Source organism: Anopheles arabiensis, chromosome 2, assembly GCF_016920715.1.
Source record: "Anopheles arabiensis isolate DONGOLA chromosome 2, AaraD3, whole genome shotgun sequence".
Taxonomy (NCBI): domain Eukaryota; kingdom Metazoa; phylum Arthropoda; class Insecta; order Diptera; family Culicidae; genus Anopheles; species Anopheles arabiensis.
In genome coordinates, this window is record NC_053517.1 from 21,118,994 (window position 1) to 21,135,917 (window position 16,924).

Genomic DNA, 16,924 nt, shown 5'->3' on the forward strand with positions numbered 1-16,924 from the left:
CCGTGACGACGTTTCGCCGTTTTGCAGCTGATCTGCTGCTCAAACTAGTTCGTCTCGTTTTCGGATTCTGCAACAGCAGCAGCCACACACAGCCACAACAGCGCACACGGAGTGAGGAAAAATCGGGAATGTTTTTTGCCAGTGCCTTCTAGCGTGCGCCCGTCTCTCCTTATCGCAGACCGATTTTTCCTAATCGTTCCCTATCGCCCTTTTACTGCTCGCGTGCCATCGGGAGAGGCTTTTCGTGTCCGCAGCCCCAGTGCAGCACCAGTTTTGTTCCTGATTTCCTGACTGCCCGGACGGCCATTCGCACCCAACCCCCACCCACACCAGCAACTTCGCGACCGCAAATGCAAATCGTGCACAGAAAATCTCGCAACTCCCAGTGGTGGTGGTCGACGGCAGGTCGTTGGGCAGCCGTCGGGCGACAAAGCACGGCTGTGTAAAGGTAAAAAGGTGCTCTTCCTCGACACACGACTCGTCTTGGCCTTGGCCGTGCGTGCGTGCGTGCGTGAGTGCGTGAAGTGTGTGCGTGAGTGCGTGAAGTGTGCGTGTGTGTTTACCGTCGGGTTTACTGAGTGGTTCCGCAGTTTCGTCTGGCTTTGGCCCTGCCTGTGCTTACTCCGCACTCCACCCGGGATCTTGTGGCCAACTGTGATGATGTGCTGCACACGCATGGCAAAACGTAATTGTCTCCAGTGAAGAGTGAGTGAGATGAGATGCTGGTAGTCTACCACCACTACTACTACGACAAAGCATCCGACTAGTGCATCCGTTGCATCCGTGCTGTACACTACGCTACTAAGCAGTGATATGAAGAAGAAAAAGTAGTTCCAATTTCACGGGCCCCCGCGCGTGTGTGTGTGTGTGTGGCTCCTGCAATTCCCCTGCCATTACTATCACCTTCCACACCTTCGGCAAAGCAGCAAAAGCAGTTGTGTGCCCTCCCTATACAACAGGCAACATTCGTGCAGTCAGAAGTGCCTCTCTCTCGCAAGTTGCCTGCTCGTTGCTTGAATATCTCTCACCGCTTTCGTCGTAGCCCGCGCTGCCCTTTTACCGCAATTGGTCACCCTTTTCTCGCCGCCGTTCAGTTTTTGGGGATCAAGTTTGGTGTTTTTTTTTTGCTTTGATTTGGCCTTCACCACCCACAACAATCCCTCGGGGAGGCCTGTTGGCACGAGCCACCTGGTGTCGATGAGTGTGCGTGTGTGTGCGTGTGCGTGTTAAGTTAGTGTGAATAAAGTGAGTAGAGAGTGTCCATTGCTCGTGTGCAGGCTCCTCGCTCGTGCGTGCGTGCGTGCCTCTGTGTGTGCCTGTTTTGTGTCCATTGGCGGTGTAAAAGAGAGAGAGAGAGAGAGAAAGAGAGTTTGTGTTCTCCAGCCAGCTGCACACGGTGTGTGCAAAGTGCGGGCGGTGTAACAGGTGGTGAAAGCAGACGGAAGGAAATGTCTCAGACCAATTCGTTCCAGCCGTGGAAACAGACGCTCCCGGTCGGTTTGCCGTCCAACCTTGGCACCGCCATCTTCGGTGGCACCACAGCTGGCAGCAGTAGTGCAGCAGCAGCAGTAGTAGCAGGCTATGGAAAAGTACCACTGCTACCACCACCACCACTGCAACCGACACCGTCGCCATCCTCGTCCTCCTCATCCTCCTCGTCGTCGCTCGGTTCGGTCAGCTCGTCTACCCCGGGACCGCTAGGCGCGATCATGCACGCTGGCCCCCCGCTGCTGACCGTGCCACCGTCGCCCGGCAGCGGCACCGTATCGTCCTCGACGGCGACCCCGCTCCCACCGTCGCCCGCCGGGCCCGCTGCCGGCGGTCCCGACTTTCTCGCCCAAATGGCGGTCAACAAGCTGAAGGTGGGAAAGCTAAACGCCAGCTACGAACTGACGGCCGCCAGCAGCAGCGCGGTCGCCTCCTCCCATGCGCCACCGACGGCGGCCAGCACGGAGCTGGAGCTGGGAGAGCTGGGAGCGGAACAGGAGGCGAGCGTGGCCGCTATGAGGGCGATGCTGGCCAGCTCCGGCTGCCACAATCCGGCGGCCCTCGGCGATCGTGAGCGCGAACAGCAGATACAGCAAATATTTGAAAAATCCATCAGGTGAGCCTGGAACCTTTTATTCTATTCAGTCTCTCTCTCTCCCTTGTCTGCTTTACTGTCGAGCACAGGGCAGGGGTTTTCCGTTCGAGTGCAGTATGTTTAATGTTAAATTCAATGTCTAACCATTAAAAATGAGAATTGATTGCTTCTTTGCTTACCGAGTACTGAAGGCACTACATGGCTCCTAAAATCATCATGAGTGTCATGAGAGCGCCACCACTTGACTAGCGATAATCCCAAGTCTAATCACGAATTCTGCAGAAATCATGTGATATTGATTTTATTATATCTAGGTATATCAAGCCTGAAAAGAATATTTATTTTAGAATTTGCAAATTTCCTTGTAAGGTTTACGAGCCAAAGATTCCAATCGGCTTGATATCTTCTTCTTCTTTGGCTCAACAACCGATGTCGGTAGAGCCTGCCTGTACCCACTTGTGGGCTTGGCTTTCAGTGACTAATTGATTCCCCTCCATAGTAGGATAGTCAGTCCTACGTATGGTGGCGCGGTCTCTTTTTGGGGATTGAACCCATGACGGGCATGTTGTTAAGTCGTACGAGTTGACGACTGTACTACGAGACCGGTCAAACGGCTTGATATTACTTACTTACTTATCCGGCGCTACAACCGCTTTGCGGTCTTGGCCTGCCTCACGAGTGTCCGACTGCCAGTCCGTTATCCCGACCTTAATGGCGGACGCCTCCACGCCATCTTGCCACCTCAATTTGGGCCTACCACGCCTCCTCTGTCTTTGTGGACGGCCTAAAAAGACTTTACGGGCTGGGTCGTCCGTTTCCATGCGTACAACATGGCCAGCCCACCGGAGCCTGGCGAGCTTAGTACGCTGCACGACAGTGAGGTCGCCGTACATCTCGTATAGCTCGTCATTATAGCGGCTCCTCCATTGTCCTTCCACACATACGGGGCCAAGTATCCTTCTGAGCATCTTCCTCTCGAACGCGGCTAAGAGGGTTTCGTCAGATTTGGACAGTGTCCATGTCTCAGAGGCGTATGTGAGTACCGGAACTATATAGGTACTATATAGTCTCAGCTTCGACCGTCGCGACAGGTTCTTTGAGGTGAACTGACTTTTCAGGCTGTAGAATGACCGGTTGGTAGCCAGCATCCTTGCGCGAAACTCAGCTTCCATGCTATTGTCGTTGCTGACCTTTGACCCAAGATAGGTGAATTGTGGGATGACTTCAAAAGTGCGTTGATGTTGCCACCATCAGTTTAGTCTTTGCCTCGTTTATCTGCAAACCGAGGTTCTCTGCCGCCTGCTCGATCCCTTGGTAGGCTTCTGCTACATAGGAGAGCCGCAGACCAATGATGTCTATATCATCAGCGTATGCCAGGGTCTGGGTTGACTTATAGAAGATGGTTCCCGTAGTCTCCAACCTCGAGTTGTGGATGGCCATCTCTAGTGCCTGGTTGAATAGGAGACAGGCAAGCCCGTCCCCCTGGCGTAGACCCTTGGTGGTAGCAAAAGGTCATGAGAGTTTTCCATTCACCCCCACCTGGCAAGTGACGTTGGTCATAGTCATTCTAACTAGCCTTATCAGTTTGGCCGGGATTCCAAAAGAGCTCGTAGCGTCATACAGTTTTACCCTGGCTATTCTATCATATGCGGCTTTGAAGTCAGTGAAGGGATGGTGTGTGGGATGGGAGTCAGTATGTGTTGTGTCTGTATTCAGCCATCTTCTCCAAGATCTGCCGCAAGGTGAAGATCTGATCAGTGGTTGATTTTCCGTTTCGGAATCCTCTTTGCTATCAAACTATCCCTTTCCGACTATCCCTTCGATGTGCGGGACAAGACGATCTTGAAGGATCAGAGATAATATTTTATAGGCGGTATTCAACACCGCAATACTCCTGTAGTTGTTGCAGTCCAATCTATCTCCCTTCCTGTATATGGGGTAGATGATGCCGAGATTCCAATCACAAGGCATCGATTCGCTATTCCACATCTCAGTAACAATTTGATGAATCACGTTTTTTTGGACCGTTTCTCGTGAATTAAAAAAAACCTCTAATTTAGACGTCAAATTCACGGTCTTGCGGGATAATCGTCTTGAGAAAGCTCAAATAGACCGAACGCCCCATAGTCTGACGATTCTGCTAAAACCTACTAATGTCCTTAAATGTCTAACATCTTCATTCGAACACGATTATTAGCACATGTTAAAAGATGCCATATAAATTGAAACAAATAGTACATTATATTATGTGTATAACCCATGTATGAGATCGCTCCCAGTCTTTGGTTGAATCCCGTTCCCTTGGCTTGTCTTAAAACTTATCCAACATTCAGGAAGACTATGCTTCATAAATCCATAGCAACATCCAAAATTTTGTCATAATTTATACCTCGTTGTTTAGAATACGAATAAATGATAGAAGCAGGTAATAACTGCAGTAATATGACTTCAAAAAAAAAACCTATCCTAGTGAGATCAAACCGTATTCAAACACTTTTTTTTTTTGGTGAAAAGATAGAAAATATACAATAATATCTGAACCCCTACGTCACATCGAATGTAACGACGTAACTGAACGAAAAGCCCTGCAAAATCCGCCAAACCTGATCGATCAGGGTCGCTTGATGATGTTTTGAGTTCGGTCAAGCTCCCTTCGAACGGAGAACAAAAAAAACTCTCACACACACACACAGGCAAATAGGCTAAACACAGAGACAGCTGAAGCGACCCGAAAGAAGAGAAAAACATTTGCGCACCACCCCACTCTCCACTCCATCCCTCGAACGTCAATCGCGCGGAGTGTGGACTGCTCTGCGATCCCAAAAAGCAAGTTAGCAGTATAGGCGAATGCGCTGAATGGCTGGCATAAAAAAGGAGAAGGAAGGAGAGGGGTGGGATGGGGGGGGGGCTGCACAGTATTCAGTAGAAGAAAAACAAATCATCCGAGCCCCGCGGCCGGCCCGTCTATTATCGTTATCTGGCCGTGTGCTCGCGCGTACGCTTATCGTTTGATTTTGATTCCATTTGAGCTTCACTCTGCTCTGCGCCCGTGCTCGAAGATTTTGGCCTGCCCCAGTGTTTCTTCTTCCCTTCGTGGGTCGCCCCCCCTTCTCTTCGGCGTTCCCAGACGATTGTTTTTCTGTTGTGTTCTCTTGCCCTTCAGGTGCCGCCACTGGTTCCTTCCTCTCCCACCGGTGGTGGCATATGGTTTTGGGAGTACCTTATTGTCGCCTGTTTATGTTCCCCAGCCGTAGGAGCGTTTTGTCTTTGTCTGTTGGACGTTGCTGGGAGGCGAAAAAAAGGTTATTGGACTCTAAAAGCCAACGGCCATGCAGACGTGTGTCTTAATTGCAGACACCACACTAGATCAAAGGGAAAGTTGCGTCTTCCGAAAGGTGTATTAATTGCCTGCTAATTCGCACCATGAGTGGCCACTTCTTGTGTCTTACTCTCCGCGGGTTTCGATGTCTGATGCATCACCGTCTCAATTAGCAGCGCACGGCTTATTATTTATCCGGCACACGCCGCCAACCGTGCCAACGCGATCATGTCCTAAGCAGATCGGATTGGTTCGGCGAACGATCTCGATACTCGCGCTCGAAACGAAGAAGGACACCGCATTAGTCATGATGGTGAAATTCCACTACCTAAAACAAGAAAGGTGCGGTTATCTTGTCAAGGTCTTTACTCCTTTCTTATCTGCAACCTATGAATTGTACAAATGGATCTTTTATTTTGTATTGAAATGTTTCACTTCACAGCGACAACACCAAGAAACAGATATTGGAAATACTGGAGAAAATATCGACCCTTCGGCCGCCGGAACGGCTGCTGCTGTATCTTCGCATGCCCGGCGGCTACCCGGAAACAGGTACGGTAGAAACAAACAAACGCCTTTTGCTATGCTAACCACGCACGACTCATGATTTCTATGATTCTCTCGCTTCTCTTCGCCGGTAGATCCACTGCGCCAGTCACAGAATCCGCTCGGCACGCGGCTCGAGATTAATCACACCATCAACTGGGTCCGGTCGCATCTGGAGCACGACCCGAATGTGTCAATTCCGAAGCAAGAAGTGTACGATGACTATGTGTAAGTATGATTGCGCACGTGCTTTGTTTGGCTCGGCGCTACTACGCCAGACCATGCGCTAATGTGTGCGTTTTGCTACCTCTCTCCGCCCAAACCCACGAAACGAAATATAGAGCCTACTGCGCACGGATCAACATTAAGCCGCTGTCGACGGCCGATTTCGGCAAGGTGATGAAGCAGGTGTTTCCCGGCATCCGGCCCCGCCGGCTCGGCACGCGAGGCCACTCCCGCTACTGCTACGCAGCGATGCGCAAAGCCACCAAGCTTCCCGTCCCGAAGCTGCCCGATCTCACCACCAGCGCCGCCGCCGTCGAGGTATGCAATAGCTCCTTCCGGAAGTTTGCAGGGAGTTTCAGGGGAGGTTCAGGCTTGTGGGATACTTATCTGTCTCTTTCTTACAGGAAATGAACTTTATGAGAAATGAATTGGACTCTATAGCATCTATTTTGGACAAATCTAATAGGAATTCCCAATAAGCCTGTCCAAAAAGGGTGCCATAGAGTCCAATGTGAATCCCATAAATCTCATTTCCACTGAGAAAGAATCAATTAAGTATCCCACAGCTATGAGAACCTCTGAAAAACCTTGTATGATAGGCCCGCTCTCACCATTGCCCGATGGCTCTTGTCTGCTTCTGCACTTCAACTGCAACTGTTTCAGAGTCAACCGAACGAGGGCCAACACTACACCGAGGAGGAATCGTGGAAGGTGGTGAAGGGGTGGGCGGAAGCGATGCTACCGTCCTGCTTCACCACGATCAACGAGCTGGCCGGCTTCATCGCGAAGAACAACCTCAACTCACCGTCCGGCCTAGCGAGCCGGCAGCAGCTGCACAAGAAGATTCTGCAGCGCGAGATGAAGGAAAAGCGAAAGCTGTCGGTAAGTAGTGTGTAGAGTACCCAAGCGCTCTGGCGGTGTCTTATCGGGCAAAAGTGCCAGTCCGACCCCTCCTGCAGTGTGCAAAGCGTGTGCAAGGAGCGTGTGAGACCGATTCGGGAAGGTGTGGTGACGACATCGCTGCGGTGTCGTGCCGTGGGAACTCGAGTCACAGTCGACAGCTCCCCTCACCACCCGCCCCCGTCTGTGGGTGCACACCATGATCATGTTTGCATGTGTGCGTTTGCTATATACCCGCGTATGACGGCGACGTGGCGCAAATGCCGCCACACGCGCACTGAAACGTGACTCCGGTTCAAGTGCGCGCGCGATCATCCTCAAACACATGCAAAAGCTTAGCCTTGTCACGGTGTGGGGAAGTGGAGGGGATTGGGAGGGGGGTCTGACTGGGTCTAATGTTTCTGTCTCCTCTGTTGCACATTTGTGCAGCTCGCATTCGATGGCCCTCTTTGCCTCATTACCACATGTTTCCTCCTTTTTTTTCTTTCTTTTCTTCGATCCCTTCTTTCCCCTTTACGCATAGGCCGTGGCGATGAAGAAGCGGCGCAAGAAGCGCAGGAAGACACTTTCGACAAGCATTTGTGACGCGCCGGAACTGTCCCGCACTGCCGCCGGCACACCGCCGGACAAGGCGAAACCACCGTCGTCCGGGGACGGAGCAGGGGGAGCCTTCGGTACGGTGGAAACTCAGCAGCGAACCGTAAGTACAAAGCAACAGCAGCAGCAGCAGCAGCAGAACCAGCAACAGCCAAACTCCACCACGATCGATGGAATGAACCCAGCGTGTAACGGGACTGCCACGTCGGCGGCGGGTGCGACCAGTCAGCTGCTCCAGCACATGATAAAGCGCGAGCAGCAGGAGTACCTCGACGAGGACAACAATAACACGACCCCGGCGGCCGGGCTCGTCGGCACCGGCAAGATGATGCTTCTGCAACGTCAGCAGCAGCAGCAGCAGCAGCAAAGTACAAATCTCAACTGTGATACTAGCAATGGTTTCTTGGAGTCGTTGAACAAAGACCTGATGATGGCAGTGGCGGCCAGCGGGTTTCTTCCACCGTCAGCGACCGGGGTGCCATCGGTAATCGCTCACCCACCGCAGCATCTGCAACAGCAGCAGCAGCAGCAGCAGCAACAACAGCAACTAATGCAGCAGCGTCTACTGGAGGGCGGAATGCGCAGCCCGCAGGATCAACAATTCCTTCAGAATGTGTACTGCAAAAAGGTGCGTCAGGCGCAGCAGTTGAAGGCCGTCCAGCAACAGCAGCAGCAGCAACAACAGCAACAGCAACAGCAGCAAATGCAACTCCAGCAACCGGCCGGTCCGATCCAGTCGCCCCTATTCTTTCCCAACCGGCCGACGAGCGTGCAGAAGCGGCAGCTGGCGACCAGTGCCGCGTTCGCCGGTCGGCAGAAGCGGCTCAAGCTGCTGCAGCAGCGCCAGCAGCGTTCGCTCGAAGCACAGAACAACAGTGCACCGCGGTACGACGAGCAGGGCAATCTAATACTCATCGAAACGCAGGACTCGGTAGCGCAGGACGAGTTCATCATTCCACGCGAGCGGGTGATCAGTATTTGCAACATGGACAAGAACGCACTGGACGGCTACCTGAACTGCGACGAGGAAAACTCGCAGGACCAGGATCAGGAGCTGCTCAAGTACTTCCCGGAGGAGGATGGCGGTGGTGATGGTGCTGCCGGTGGGCCGTCGCAGCCGAAGCAGCTGCTGGACGCTTCGGCGGAGCACGACGGTACGGCGGGTGGTGGACCGGCGTCTTCCGCCTTCGGCGGCACGCTGTTCGATGACAACGAGAAGCTGTTCCAGATACGCATGATTCTCGAAAAGAACCAGTGCAACCAGAACAAGCAGCAGATGCTGCAGCAGCAGCAACAGCAGCAGCAGCACATGCAGCAAACGATGGAGTCCCATCTGGCGGCGTACGATACTGTTGGTTCGATGGGCCAGGGTGGAGCGATTGGATTGCAGCCCGGTTCGGCAGCTGCCTCGCTGGCCGCACTGTCTCAGCGCCACAACACGTCCACCGGTGAGGCGGCGGCGATGGGTGGTGCTGCCTCAACTGCCGGCGGTCCCCATCAGCCGCACGGAGCGCCCGAACAGCATCAGCGGCAGCAGCTGAAGCACGAAGCAGCAGGAGGAGCAGGAGTAGCTGCCGGTGGGTCCCAGCAGCAGGGGTATGGTGTGGCACAAATGAATGGTGGGGCGGTGGCCGGCGGTGGTCCAGCACTGTCGCTGCAAAGTCCAACCGCTCGGCGGAAGAACTTTAGCTTCGTTCCGATCTCGGAGCAGCCGCGCGTTGGCTCGGGCGGCAAACCGCTGTCCGGGGGTGGTAACATCAACCACACACCCACCGCAAGCCCGTTTGTGAGCCCACGCAGCACGCCGATCCATCGCAAGGCCCACAAGGCGTCGAATGGGCTCACGTTGAACTTAATGCAGCAACACGGCCACCAGCAGCAGCAGCAGCAGCTTCAGCAACAACTATCACACGCTGGCGGTGGAGCGTACGGTCAGCACCATCAGCAGCAACAACCGCCACACCAGACCCAGTCCCGCTCCTACCTGGGCGGATACATTAAGAACGAGCTGTCCGCGTCGGCACCGCCCAGCCCTTCGATGATGCAACCGTACCGCTTCGGTGCGGTCGGCATGAACGGGCTCAACTGTGGCCTCGCGCCAATGCCGACCACGTTCCAGCCGATCTGCAATCCCCACGGCAGCCTCAGCTCGAGCACCGGGCAACCGGGGCAGGTGTCTTCGCTCGAGTCACGCTCCAGCAGTGTCCCGCTGATCCCGAACTACGACCCTTACTGCAACTCCAACTACAACTCCGTGTCGCAAACGCCCGTCCCGTCCGAGTACGACGATTTCACCGACACGGCGGGCAACATTCTGGACATGCTGAACGAACAGTCGAGCCAGCTGTCGGCGTCGGTCAAGATCGAAGAGTCGGAACTAACCCTGCCCGATCTGCTCGATCAGCAGCAGCAGCAGCAGCAGCAACGGCAAGAGGAGGGTGGATTTTTCGCCCGCTCCGTCAACTACAACATTGTGTCGCGCTCCGTACCGTCCACTCCGCTGCCCCATCTCGGCGGGTTCGGACCGCTCGGTTCCTCGGCCGGGTCCGGCAGCTGCATCGGTCCGATGGGTCCCACTGGCGGTCCCAGCGGTCTCGGCCTGGTCACCAGTACTCGGTCACTGTTCGAGCTGCCCAAGTCCGTGCCATCGACACCGATCGGGCTGAACGAGGGCAGCTGCCCGGGCGAATCCATGTTCCAGTACAGCCCGGAAACGTCGCGCGACTTCCTGATCAACGGCAACTCGGTCGATCGGAGCAAATCGTCCGCCGCCACGTTCTACTCGCCGGTGGCGGGCGGTCCGGGCGGCACCACTGCAACCGCCGGCGTGCCCGGTACGCTCGCGCTGGATGCGAACGGATCGGACAGCTGCATTGCGGGCAGCGGCCCCGCCGGTGCCGACGTTACCGGAGAGCTTGGCGTAGCGGGTCCACACACTGCACATTCCGGTGCCGGCAATGGGCGGATGGGCGGTAGCCGGTCCTCCTGCCCTTCGGCCACGGCCGACCCGATCGTACCACCGTCGGCCGATCTGGCCAACCTATCCGACGGCATCGAGGGGCTCTCGAACGAGCTGGACAGCATGGCGGAATCGATGATCAATTCCGACATCTTGCGGAATCTGTAAAACAAAAAACCCGCCAACAAACACAATGCAAGAGGGCTGGCGAGGTAGCCGCGGCAAAGCGGTGGAAACAGGGGGGAGGAGGAAAGCAACATTGTAGCTACAATGTAGGTCGACGTTTTATTTGTTTGGTAATTTATTCACCACGTGCCGCCATCAAACGGCGGTCGAGATTGTGACGCCCGCCCCTACGTACGACCGCGCACACTACACCAGTGCGCACTATCCCGATCTGTCGTTCATTCCCCCCGTGTGCGGACGGCAAGGGGGTCGGTTTGTGGGGGATTCCGGAGAGCGGAAGACAGAGTGCACACAACCACGCGTTCCACTGGGTGGGATGAAGGGGGTTGGTGGTGGCTACTAGTAAGTGCACTAAATGCACTCAACCAGAGCTCTCTTCTTTCCCTCGCTCGCTCGCTCTCTCCCTCTCTCTTTCGCTTTGTCTCTGTCTCAATAAGTGCAATTTAGAAGGCGGGGAGTGCATTTACTGCTGCCACAGTCCCGATGTACGATAGTTGTTTGCAGCATCATCGACAGACCAGAGGGTGGATGGGTTTAGGGGGCGATTGGTTGGTTGTGTGCCGGGTGTTGCACATTCCCATCGAACCGACCTCCTCTCCCCAGACACACACACACACGTGCCCGGATGCACACACCGCGCCTTCTTCTAGTCGACGCCGTCGTGTGACATTGGCCTTGAAATAGTGCACACACTTTCCACACTTGCGCACATCGTGCTGTGGTCGCTGTGTGCTGTGTGTTCGATTCTGCCGGCCGGCGGCACTCCCTAGAACGGAAGGGGAGGAAGAGTGGGACAACGAGCTAATGTTTCTTGTTGTGTTTGTGGCCCGTTCGCGCTGCCGATGAAGCCGGGAAAGCACCAGGAGGATGCACATGCACGCAGATTTCAAATATCGTACAGGGTACGAACCGCCCCGCGGTGTAAATCGGCCGGAAAAGCATTAATTTGTGCATGTGCCAAAGAGAGGAAAAAGGGGGGCAGCTGCTATATTAACGACGGTATCGGTTTGTTAACTATTTTTAATCATTTTCTTACCCGCGCACACACACACACGCACACCACGTCCGGAGGTTGTGTGTGTTTTTTAAATATTTATTCAAATACACTGTTGTTCGTTTTTTTTTATTTAACCGTTTTAGCTGTTACCGTACCGTGCAATTTTATTGGCCACCAATTGCTGTTTTACGTTGTTTTTTTTTGTATATGCGTTTAAGGTTTTACCATTTTATTCCGCTTCCCTCTTGAAGTGACATCCCTTTGGAATGCTGCAAGCATTATCCCGCCTTATTTATTTGCTAGTGTGCGCACGCTTACAATGTCATTAATGCCATTCCCGTGCCAAGCAAGCATTCCCACTAATCGAAAGTTGTTTTTGCTATCGCGTGCGTCCACACACATACACACACACACACACACTGTACTTGTGTTGTGCAATGTGGTCGCTGTGGCATGTAAATTAGCAGTTGGAAAAATCAATACATCTCTTGATCCTCTCCCGTGCGCCAACCTGATTTACGTCCGGACATGTGGTTCTGCGCGTCGCATGGTCCATGCGGGTCCGTACACGTGCCGATCGCTAATAGGCCCGAACGGCCGACGCGCTACAATGTAGTCGCGCTACCGCCCGTTTATGACGGACACAGCAGGTAGAGGGGGATGTTAAAAATTACGACGACAGGCAATTTTTGCGCAGTTTAGGAACGGGTTTTTTTTTACTAAGCCAGAATCCTGCTAGAAGACATACAGAACCACACAGAACGGTTCCAAAGGTTGGCACGAGAGCAATCTGATCGTTGCGCGTGAGTCACAGATACCACCCTCATGCTCATGTGTGGCCCCTTCACATGGGCCGTGTCGTGTCCGTTGCTTTCCCGTCCAATCCACTTCGAATTGTGGTGCAGCTTTAGCAAAGCCATAAAATAGTTTTATTTGCTTTTGGAAGAAAGTGGAAATAGATCTTATCAGTCAGGCCGTTTGCCGGAGACCATACAATGTAGCACTTTTAAACGCGTTGCCTCGCGAGAGCTGACGGGCAGGGCAGGGCAGGCAAACTACTGATAAGAGTGGAAAACACTATCGCAGGTGACGTATCTGCGGCAGTGCTGATTTGTGAAGGGTGTCGTTGGAGAGGAAAAAACGAAGCGCAGACAAGCACAGCAAACTTTTGCGCCACTCCAGGACCAAGTGGACAGACTGCAATAGGCGGGTGTGTGTGTGTGTGTGTATTTGCTGCACCTTATCGGACCCCTCTGCCACCGTAGTGTAATGAAAAATGGCCTTTCCAGGAATGCACACCTCGGGATATATGGTGCAAATGACAGGGAGATTAGGGAAATTTGTACAATTTAATAAGCACTTGCCAAGCACCACCACCACCACCATCTGCACGTGCAAATTGCATTGCGGCGAGCGCGATCGATCCGGGCGAAAGTCGATCGATCGATCGATTGGAGTGCGATGGAAAATGGTTCGCGCGACAAGGGTTGCTTCTGAAACCGCTTTTTTTTGTCGTTGATGCTTCCAGCTAATTGCACAACGCGAGCGTGCGTTTTGATGCTGCCTTTTGTGACGCGTACGTTCGCGTTGGGCGCTGTGCGCAAAAAGGGAAATGATGCAGGCGGGCGAACATGCAGCTGAGGCGCGACCTGCCCTTGAACGGTATCACAAGTTCATCGACATCGCCTCGGCTCGCGATCTGTGCGCCTGTGCCTGTGCGATGTGCACGTATGCAGTTCCGCCCGGAGCCAAGTGACACTAGTGCGTGTTGTGTAACGAATCTCTAATACGAGCGTGTGCTAGTGTGCTGACGAAAACATGAGCCCGGCCGGAGCCGACCGCCCGAGATGCGCATCTTGCCGTCACTCTCCGGAGCGACCACAGGGAGAGCGACTAGGTCTGACGTGTAACGGGCGCCTTGCCGGGTGCATATATCACCCGCCGGCACCACACAGGTGCAGTGCATAATTTACGTTATTGCACTGCGCTGCGTATTGCACTGCCGTCATTGATCGGGTTCGTCGCCGCGCGTCAGCTGTGTATCGATTTGCTGGCACTGATTTGATTGTGATTTTAAACCCTGCTCGAACGCAAAACTGCAAAGAGGTGTATATTAAAAAGAGAGAGAGAGAGAGAGAGAGAGAGAGAGAGAGAGAGAGACATACATTGTCCGTACGCTTCTTCCCCGGACAGATCGGCTCCCACCTCCATCAGGCGTGGCGTTATGTAAATTTACGCTTGTTTAGTGCACTCGGTGCAGTGCGAACGCAACTGATTAGAGATCGGAACTACTAGCCGAGGGGTTGTTTGGAGTGGCTGGGATAAAGTGCCAGCGCCGGGGGAGGGGTAGTATGATTTTGCATTGGTGTTGTGCCGCCCTGGCAACAATCGCGCCAATCCCTCGGGAACACCAAGAGGAGCCGGCCAGGGGTGGTACTGTTTGTTTTCTACTTGCTCGACCGGGCCGGTTGGGGCCGTTTAATTTCATACAAAATTTATAGTCAGCCGGCATGTCAATTCTAGCAAAACCGATGGGCGTTGTTGATGGCTTTCGCTGTCGCTATTTTATTTGTGGAGCTGGTTGTGGGTTTTTGTATTTTTAATGTACAACAATGTTATCAGAATGGGGTTCCATTATTATTGATTTGATTTTCAACAGTTTCCCACTTCGTTCCCTTACCCCCCCCCCCCCCCCCCCTTCCTAATTTATAGTTTCGTTGAGTGAACGTACCCAATCTCGACGTCAATTGCTGGGGCGGCGTGCGTGCGCGTGGTGTGATAAAGCATAATATTTTGGGCAACGATGTTGGTAGTAACATAGTAATATAATTACAATAACAACAAAAACACACACATTGAGCTTTTGGCGATATTTAGAACGGCTGAATGGGGAAACTGTGAAAACGTGCACAAATTTGAACGTAATCAAAAGACAAAACAAAAAAAACAAAACACCCATCGCGTGTGTAACACACAAAGGTTTACATTTCGGACCAAAATTATTTACAAAAAGAATAGGAAAATACAACAAATTAACGAATTAGCGAAAAAGAAAGAGAGACAGAGAGAGAGAGAGCAAAATGTTACGAAAGTAGTAGTAGAACCAACCAATTAAAAAATCAAGTGCTAAAAAACAAATTATATTACGAAACTCTTTTAGGACAAATACAAAATTAACCGAAACGGTATTGTAGCAAATTTAGGAATCTTACAAACAAACAAGAAAACAAACGAGACGGAGCTTTCCTTTTGTACGCCTGTACGCGATTGTTGCTGTTGAATGGCGTTCGCACCGTAATGATGTTGTGGCGATCAGGTAGAGAGCGAAGTGGAACAGGTATACCATACCACCCCCAGCACACGACGATCAAGCAAAGGAGCTAACAAAATCCCACCATTACGCGCCCTGTTGCCTAGTATCGAGGCGGCAGCCCAAAAGTTGGTCCGTGTCTGTAGAACGAAGTCGAAATGGTAAAAGTGAAAAGGATCGAAAATCGGCTTTACCGGGTACACAATCGCACACGTGTCGTCATCCCCATGCACGAACTGCTGCATTACTCTTTACCAAAATCGGTGGTATGTGCGTGTGAGTTGTTTGTGTAAAAGTAGTATATATCTTTAGTGCGGGAGAAAGTCGCGCGAAACCCAGCCACGGACACGGAAACAAAACAAAGTAAAATGAAATGAATGTGCAAAAACAAACAGGTTGGCGTTGCCTTTCTCCGGTGCCGTCAGTCCGGAGAACAACGAAACTGTTGCTACTAATACTACTACTACTACTACTACAACTAAAACTACAACTACTATATAACTCTACCGTCTTAGTCCTTAGGTTGTTAGATTTACATTGAACGCGTGTGTACCAGGATCAGCAGGACTCCTCCTTAGTCCCCTTACCCTCTTTGCGGCCCTTTCCTTGTTTCGTTGTTGCCGTCTCCCTGTACACACGTGGGCGCGCGCATAAAAGAAAAAAAAACACAGAAAGTGCAAATTAATTGTTAAGTGTTGAGTTGTTGCAAAAATTCTAATCTGCCTCCCTTTCAAAACCTCCCACTTGATTAGGTTTATGTTTGTTTTGTTTTGTTTTTGTTATTCTAAAGGAAAGTGAATTTGATACGTTGGTAGAGTGTGTGTGTATATACAAATGAATGGGAAGCATGTGTATGATGTTGTGCTAAGACTAAGAAAACGATGCTCGTACACGTGGTGCACGTGCTTGTTCTAAGGAAGGGCAAACATTCGCGATCGATCGAGAAAACCGATCGTGGTGGTGTAACATTTTTCAAACCGAGATCGAGATAATCTAGTACGGATGATGATCACAATCATTATCCCTTATCCTTACAAAGGAAGCGTGTGTTTGTTAGCTATATGTTATTGCGTAGTTATTAAACGTTTGTTTGTTTGTTACTCTTTTTTAGCCGGCCTTGCAGCAACAAAAGAAAAGGTCTTTTACTTTAACCCCCCCAAAACCCCCAACAATGTTGATTAAGTGTAGGTACGCTGAATTTTCGGGATTTTAAAAAGCCAATTCGTACGCGTGTTGGTTAAGGAGTTGTGGGTGGGACGGGTAAATGTGTCACTGTTTGCAATGTACCCCCGTCGCCCCTCGCAGAAGAAGAAAAAACAAGCCATCAAACAACGGAACACAGTGAGTTTAAAAATACACACACAAGCATACAGTGCTAAGCATGTAGACATGTAGATTTAGCAACCGTTCACATTGGATTAGCAGCCGAAGCAGCGTTAGATAGCTTGCCCTCCATCAGCGGAAGAGTAGCGCATTTGTGAGAGAGGAAGAACGATTCAAAATCGTCCTCATGGAGGATTAGGTGAAGAAAACAGACACAGTCGGACAAAAAGAAATCAACGGAAAGATAAAACTATTGCGCGCTGTAAAATGCTGCGTAAGTCAGTGAAGTTATACGAACAAATTGCAGGCTGCAGCACTGCAGCAGCAGGATGCAGCCAAACGAAAACACTACACAACACACTTATATTCATATGATGGATGTGCCTAAAACAATATACGAACAAGCTAAACACAACACGTACACACACATATAGTGGAAACAGTTGTAATTGTGGTGTTTGGTGTTTTTCGAGCAAACC

The 16,924-nt window shown here is 51.9% G+C and overlaps 1 protein-coding gene across 1 annotated transcript; it reads left to right on the plus strand.

The window, feature by feature from the left end:
• The first annotated feature begins 24 nt into the window (after window positions 1-24).
• LOC120898251 lies at window positions 25-16,894 on the plus strand. Its single transcript, XM_040303816.1, has 6 exons — window positions 25-2,104; window positions 5,845-5,954; window positions 6,044-6,176; window positions 6,290-6,491; window positions 6,837-7,055; window positions 7,597-16,894. Exons 1-6 carry the CDS (start codon window positions 1,449-1,451, stop codon window positions 10,795-10,797), a joined length of 4,521 nt encoding a protein of 1,506 aa, XP_040159750.1. The 5' UTR covers window positions 25-1,448; the 3' UTR covers window positions 10,798-16,894.
• Window positions 16,895-16,924: the final 30 nt, after the last annotated feature.

What these genes read in the sequence shown, in the direction of transcription:
- LOC120898251 (XM_040303816.1), top strand. Translation starts at nt 1,449, where the DNA reads ATGTCTCAGACCAATTCGTTCCAGCCGTGGAAACAGACGCTCCCGGTC. An exon ending in ATATTTGAAAAATCCATCAG is followed by an intron (nt 2,105 to 5,844) that starts GTGAGCCTGGAA and finishes TTCACTTCACAG; the next exon opens with CGACAACACCAAGAAACAGA. An exon ending in CGGCGGCTACCCGGAAACAG is followed by an intron (nt 5,955 to 6,043) that starts GTACGGTAGAAA and finishes CTTCGCCGGTAG; the next exon opens with ATCCACTGCGCCAGTCACAG.